The following is a 7,649-nucleotide window of genomic DNA, read 5'->3' as shown; positions in this document are numbered from 1 at the left end:
TTTCCTGCTAAAAAGTAGAACAAAATGCTTATCGCTAAGATGAGTTAAAGATATTTTAAACGGATTTGTGCATCATGAAGCTAGCATAGATATTGAGAAGGAAGAAAATGAAGGGATTAATTATAGTTTCCTGCTAAAAAGTAGAACAAAAATGCTTGTCGTTAAGATGAGTTGAAGATTTTTTAAATGGTTTCGTACATCCGAAGCTGGCATAGATATTGAGAAAGGAGAAAATAAAGGGATTAATTAGAACAAAAATGCTTGTCGTTAAGATGAGTTGAAGATATTTTAAATGGTTTCGTACATCACGAAGCTGGCATAAATATTGAGAAGGGAGAAAATAAAGGGATTAATTATAATTTCCTGCTAAAAAGTAGAACAAAAATGAAATGCTCTCGTTGAGAGTTGAACTCAAGACCTCCCGCTTACTAAACGGGTGCTCTAACCAACTGAGCTACGAGAGCTGCTTTGATTTCAATTTGCTTACAGTCTATAGAAACTAAGAATACAAATTATTTCGGTCTTTGCCGTCTTGCACACACTCAGTACTCCGTGCACGACAGCAACAGAAGATCCCCAAAATGGACGCCTCCGTCGTCGCCATCGCCGGCGATGGAGACGAGGTCGACCGCCGACGACCCCTCCTCGCACCCACCAACGAGATTCACCCCTACCCCGAACCCCCCTTACCGCCGCAGCCGCCAGGGACCGACGCGAAGCCCGAGCAGCAGAAGCCGCAGCGGGTGGCCTCGCTCGACGTGTTCCGCGGCCTCACCGTCGCCGTCAGTAGAATCCTAGCCGCCTCCCACAGCTTTTGTCTCCGTCTCTTCGAGCTTTCGTGCCAATCGTGACTGCTGGTGTTTGCACTTGCGCAGATGATGATACTCGTGGACGACGCCGGCGGGGCGTGGCCGGGGATAAACCACGCGCCGTGGTTGGGGGTGACCGTGGCGGACTTCGTCATGCCCGCCTTCCTCTTCATCATCGGCGTCTCCGCGGCCCTCGTCTTCAAGGTATACCGGAAATCTCTGCGACGATCTACAGAATTTGGCATGCTTCAGAATCCAAAATAGTGTTTGTAGCTCTTGCCTCTTGGTCATGCCCACAATTAGGAACTTATTTTACGCTGCTTGGAAATTCATATGGTAAAATGGCACCCGTGAGATACTTAAGGTGTCGGATGATATTAGATTAAAAATAGGATGAATGATTAGATTGTTAACTGAAATAGGAACAGTTGTCCCTTGTGCTGCAATTCCCTCATACAGTCATACCTTGGAATGTGAGAACCCATCTATGGTGGAGGGCAGATACAAATCATGATTAAGAAACAAAGCTACATCAGTGGTCAACTGGCTCAGTAGTCGAAGAAACAGCATGGCTGGTTGAAGATGTACGCAGTAGTTGAAGAAACAGTAAGGCGGTAAAATTGTGTTAAACTACAAACCTATAAGTAACCTGGCACACTATATTGTTCTCTATGAAATTACGATTATCGTATAATGAAATGTATAACCCAAGAAATTATGTGGAAACAATGCAAAAAGTCAATTTACGTATATGATCTGTAATTGGTCTTACTGGATTTCTTGAACCAGCGGTTTTGTTGACCCTTGAATACAATATGATCCCTACTTGCAATGCTCAGAACAATACTGCCAGTTTATAACGACATTATATTTGATGAAGACCAATGCGTTCTACTAATCTTTATTGGAACAAGTGCATGACATAAGCGGACAAGGAATATGATGAAGAGAATGGTAACGAATCAGGGTTATAGCAATTACTGACTGATACTCCCTCCATCCCAAAATATAAGGCACACTTTTTTTGCACGGTCTTTGATGCACAACTTTGACCATTAGTATGTACAAAACTATACTGTTCCAGAATGTATAAATGATGTTGCATTCATCTTGGAAATCTCTTCCATTTCATATATATTTATATAAATTTTTGGGACATGTTATAAGCACAAACTGTAGTCAAAGTTACAAGTTGTCGAACAGCGAAATATAAGGGTGTTTTGGAGATGAAATGTTGAACAGCAAAATTAAAAGTTGTAAACATTTCCAAAATAAACTTACCCATCGAATCTTGTTACCAGTCCCCACCAAAATTTTCTGAACCTTCCCATTCCCAGGTTCTGTGCCAGCTATTTTTTGTCGTCAGATGCTATGGTTTAATGGTGGGAAACTATGAATTAATGGTTCGTCGTAATATCTGCAGTAGTGAGATAGGTCATATTCATATGGCCAATAGATTGTCATAAACCTCCGTAACACAATCTTTTAAATTTCCCCACCATTTCGTTCTGAAATTTGTTGAAAATCTTCATTCCTAGGTTCTTCACCAACCATTCCATCATCAGATACCCAGGATTTTATAGCGGGGTATACACAAAGGAGATATTCCTTGGTGTATGCTCTTTGCTGATGATGTAATGCTACTAGACGTAAATAGGAAGTTAGAGCTATGGAGGCAGACTTTGGAATCCGAGGGGTTTAGATTTAGTAGGACCAAACCGAGTACATGAGATGCGACTTCAGTGGTGTTGGTTTCCTTATGTGGTTTCTACTGGTTTTCATATCTAACCTAGCCCAACTTGTTTGTGAAAAGGCTTTGATGTTGATGTTGTTGTGCTTTAAACGTTAAACTATGTTATGGCATTTACACCTGAGACTGGACACTTCAGTTGCTAAGAACAAATTTAGTCCCTGTGTCTGTTATGCTCGGCTCCTTAGGATACATCTGATTTGTATATCTTCCCCTGGATGTTCTTACTCATTCTGCAATTTGACCACTGCCCAACTTTTGTTAGAATAACATCTCACAATATTGATGGTGCACTACAGAAAACACCAAACAAGATAGCGACATCTAAGAAGGCTGCATATAGGGCTATCAAGCTTTTCATCTTGGGCATAATTTTGCAAGGTTATACTTATCCCTATTACTTTGCCAGCCAGACTGTGATCATTTAACCCCATGTTATGTCATTTATTTGGGCTGTAGTTTTATGTTTTTATATTATTCTTTTAATTGTAGGAGGATACATTCATGGACGACACAATTTAACTTATGGCGTTGATTTGGATCATATTCGATGGCTAGGTGTGTTACAGGTAATGTATATACTACATCTTTTTTTCGCACATTTCTATTCTTTTATTTCTGTTTACTGTTATTTCAACATTTTTACTTGTTATTTTTTCATAGAGAATAGCTATTGGGTACTTTCTAGCAGCAATAGCTGAGATTTGGCTCGTCAACAATACTTTGGTGGATTCACCAGTATCATACATGAAGAAATACTACATGGAGTGGTTAGTCAATAAAGGCAAAATTTTACTATGGAAATATTCATTTTTGTAGTCCTTGAATTCCTCTTGTGTAGGTACTGAGTATTTTGTACATGTCAACAAGGGTTACATTTTATTATGGAAATATTCATTTTTGTAGTCTTTAAATTCCTCTTGAGTCTGTAGTAAGTAGTTTGGGCGTATGTAATCCAATCCTTGTGCTTACGCTCTAGATGTCCTGTGATTTCCATAAATTGAGCTCTACCTACACATAACTTTTTCAATGATTTTTTTGAGGCAGTGTAATATTTTTAGTGGCAAAAAAAAGATGTTTAGTTGTCTATTTCAGAACGTTGTCTTCATATTTTATAAGGCCCTTTATATGGATTTTTTCTCAAAAGCAGGAACCAGAAGGCCCTTTATTTGAAATTTTGGCTCCTTTGTTCTGTCTGTTGAACTTCTAGATGTGGTTACATAACTCATTGCTGTATACTAATGAAATATACTAGTAGTCTGGGTGTACTTCAGAGATCAGTTATGTAGATTATTAAGAATTATTTTAACACAAAACACTGCACATGTATCTGTACCAGTACTTACATCTGTTTATCTTCTGAAGGATCATGGCCATAATGATTTCAGCTCTTTATATCAGCTTAGTATTTGGCCTTTATGTTTCAAATTGGGAATTTAAAGTTCAAACTAGCAATTCAACCTTTTCAAATCCAAGCAATGAAGTAGGATTCAAAACGGTAAGATGATAACCCTCTACTAATACCTAATTACCTTGTTGTATGATCTCAAGGCTTTAAGAACATGACAATTGTTTATATGTGCTACATGTTTGAACAGATGACACTTCTCAAACACTATTGCCGTACAATTTTTCTCACTTGGTGTATCTCCACTAAATATGCTTTGACAGAACCGATTTTCTTTGTAATTAAAATTGAAAGCTTTTAATATGATTTCAAGATTCAGATCGCAGCATTCATCATCTTGTCCACATTGTTTTGTTCTTGCATTTTCCATGGAATTGGTACTGTAGGAAACAAATTCTGAACCTTGCCCCCATTCTTCCCGCACCTACACTTAAACTGAGGGTATAATCAAAAAAGAGTTTCTCAGATGGTTACAATGGGGAACCAGGAATTCAATTTTGATTCTTTTCCCAAATTAATAAATGTCAACTGCCTTTCTAAGTCCGTTCCTACCAGCATTTATTGGATTTTACCAGTTACTGGTGGGATTTGAAACCCTGATACTGACAAGTGTTTACAATTTCTCTCCCTGTTGGTGCCTTTAGAACACCTTTAAATTACTGTTTAACAAGTAATCATCATATCTATTTTGTTCACTTCTTTTGTCAACTTGCAGATCCACTGTGACGTTAGAGGTAGTCTTGGACCCCCTTGCAATGCAGTTGGCTTCGTTGATCGATTTTTGCTCGGTGAAAATCACCTGTACAAGAACCCTGTCTACAAAAGGACTAAGGTTATTGTTCAAGACATAGTCTGCTACTGTTTTGTTCTCCATGACTTCAACACCAAAGAGTAAGGCAACTTCTCTATATGATACAACATATCTTAATGGTCAATTTTTTTTTTCATTCATCCATAGGAATGCAGCGCTAACTCCCCTGATTATGGACCACTTCCTCCAAATGCCCCAGACTGGTGTCTTGCTCCATTTGATCCCGAGGGTTTACTAAGGTAGTTATATATATCGTTTATTTCCCAATTAATTGCCAACTGAATGCCTATTCATACCATACTTGTTTATTGTTCCACCCAGTGTTAACCCAATAGGAGTATTGACATGTCTTGTAGAAAATTTGAACATAACCCCCCTCACCGCCTTTCCCTTTTGGTTTTACAGTACGTTGATGGCTGCAGTGAGTTGCTTTGTTGGGTTGCATTTCGGGCATGTTTTGATTCATTGCAAGGTACACTGCAAGAAATGCGTTGCATCTTGAACCATTTGACTGTCTGTTCGAACCGAACATTTCGAAACTTCCATAACCTTGCTTTTGCTGCAGAATCATTCACAGCGAATGATGTCATGGCTGGTGGCTTCAACAGTGTTAACAGTCTCAGGGTTTTTACTACAACTATTAGGTAACACAACATTCTGCAAGAGCGCAACATGCAACAGTTCATGATTTGAGTTAGACGTTCTGCTTGTTGGTTTGTAGGTATGCCTTTCAGCAAACCTCTCTATACAGTGAGCTACATGTTGCTCAGTGGTGGAGTGTCTGGATTCCTTCTGTTGGTGCTGTACTACGTAGTAAGTTCAGTATTCTTTGGTTCTGACTGTTGTTTGTAACGTTGTTACTATAGGTCAGTTCCGGAACCACCAAAAGAATAGTACGTTCGTCCTGATATCACCTTATTTCTGTAACACCTCCGACAGTCGCTGCCCATCCTAATCCAAGAAACTAGACTGTCATGAATGCAATTTCTGCTGCTGCTTCTGCTGCTGTCTGAGAGCCTGTATGTCATGCAGGTTGATGTTATGCATATCAAGAAGCCATTAGTTCTGTTCCAGTGGATGGGCATGAATGCGCTTATAGTCTATGTCCTGGCAGCTTGCGAGCTCTTCCCTACACTTATTCAGGGATTCTACTGGCGGTCGCCTGAGAACAACCTGGTACGTGTTTTCTGCATCTCCATCACCTGCCATATTTCTTGTAGATTATGTATAGAGCTCATAACAAGTTGTCGTGCACACAAAGTATCATGCTGCTCACATGTTTTATCGGCTTGGAAAATTATCCGCCGAAGCTGTTACCCCTGACTGAGAACCCCGTGATAGAAAATAAAAGCCTTTCAGGTGGATGCAACCGAGTCTCTGCTCCAGATCATCTTCCATTCGGAACGTTGGGGAACACTGGCGTTCGTCCTCGTGGAGATAATTTTCTGGTGTCTGGCCGCCTGCTTCCTCCACATGAAAGGCATATACCTGAAACTGTAGACACATTTACGCCCTTGTGTAATATTGGATTGACACACCCTTTCGCCCTTTGACCTAATGTTGATAGAGCTACTGGTTCATAAAATTAATGTGTTTGAACATGGTCCATTGTATGATGCAAGTGGAGTCCCACCAAGATCCCACTTATAGTTCATTTTGTGATTTCTGCAGTTCAAATTGTGGCCAAAATTTTGAACTAGAAATCACAAAATGAAGTATAAGTGAGATTTTCGCGGGATCCCACTTGACACCTTAGTTGTATCGCATTTGTACATAGGAAGTTGTCAATGATGGGCAAGTTTGGTTGGTTGCTCCACAGTTTGCCATGTCGGTTAACCAAATCATGAATGAATCAAAATTGTAGAGTTAGCCAAATCGTCTGGAAGAAAAAGGCAAGAGTTGCCAAATCAAGTTCACTTGAAAAACGGGAAATCACATAGTTTTGAGATGTACTAGCGATGGTGAAAGAGTACTCATCGTGAAACCTGGCAAAATAGAAGAATAAACCGGAAGATCATACTGAACAAAGAAAGGTTGCCTGCTCCGTGATTGGGTTTAGAAAAATTTCTTCACCTAGTGTGTACGGTGTAGCTGACTTCTACCGGCTCGGAGTCGGTTCAATGGCCGTGAAGCGACAGCAAGTACCGATTCAGTATTGTGGATAAGGGCGGCCTGAAATTCTCAATTCAAACGTTCGAACGCGGCAGTGAAAATGTCAGCAGTCGTTGATACAGTTAATTTTCTCCTCATGCATGTAGAAATCCGTGACACAAACGCAGATCACCAACTGCAAATTGACTCCATAGAGAATATGTGGAGGCTCAAAGGAGTCATCGTTTTTGTTGAAATGTTTTGTATTGTTTAATGTTTCTTTTAAAGCTAGGATTCTATTCGTAAACAAAAAGTGCTGGCGGGTTGATCAAATTGAATTTCAAATTATTTAATTTGTTATTATTTTATTTCCATTTACAAACAATATTGTAAAATGATTTATCTGTGTGCTTAAATTGGTTTTGGGTTAGAAATTGCAAAAAGGATAAATAAAAAATTGTATGGCGATGCGTTTGAACCAAGAAAAAAAATAGCGCGCTAAACAAAATAGCGTGGCATTCCAAAATACGTTATGAAGATTATAACGTGCTAATAGCGCGCTATTTTACAAAATAGCGTTTGACAAAAAAAATTAAAAATAACAAATATAGTATATATACTAAGGATTTCAGCAGCTCAAAAATTATCCACATCACAATGATCAACAAATTAAATTACAAAGTCTTGGTCGCACTGAAAGATAAAGATTTATCAGTCCAAAAAGTAGATAAGTGGACAAGTAGATAACTAATTAACCTCCCAATATGCAAACAATTAAAG

General features: G+C 39.1%; 1 protein-coding gene and 1 non-coding gene across 2 annotated transcripts; one reads left to right on the top strand and one right to left on the bottom strand.

The window, feature by feature from the left end:
- Positions 1-390: 390 nt before the first annotated feature.
- Positions 391-464, bottom strand: TRNAT-AGU. Its single transcript has one exon. It is a non-coding gene; the product is annotated as a tRNA-Thr (tRNA).
- Positions 465-563: 99 nt separating this feature from the next.
- LOC124707967 (heparan-alpha-glucosaminide N-acetyltransferase-like) lies at positions 564-6,594 on the top strand. Its single transcript, XM_047239658.1, has 13 exons — positions 564-782; positions 876-1,013; positions 2,859-2,940; positions 3,052-3,128; positions 3,223-3,329; positions 3,925-4,057; positions 4,683-4,799; positions 4,926-5,017; positions 5,184-5,250; positions 5,344-5,422; positions 5,500-5,591; positions 5,811-5,954; positions 6,138-6,594. The coding sequence occupies exons 1-13, from the start codon at positions 582-584 to the stop codon at positions 6,276-6,278; spliced, it is 1,470 nt and encodes a 489-aa protein (XP_047095614.1). The 5' UTR covers positions 564-581; the 3' UTR covers positions 6,279-6,594.
- Positions 6,595-7,649: the final 1,055 nt, after the last annotated feature.

This window comes from Lolium rigidum, chromosome 4, assembly GCF_022539505.1.
Source record: "Lolium rigidum isolate FL_2022 chromosome 4, APGP_CSIRO_Lrig_0.1, whole genome shotgun sequence".
In the NCBI taxonomy this organism is placed as follows: Eukaryota; Viridiplantae; Streptophyta; class Magnoliopsida; order Poales; family Poaceae; genus Lolium; species Lolium rigidum.
The sequence above is the reverse complement of the archived record's forward strand: the minus strand, read 5'-3'. Positions and strand labels throughout refer to the sequence as shown.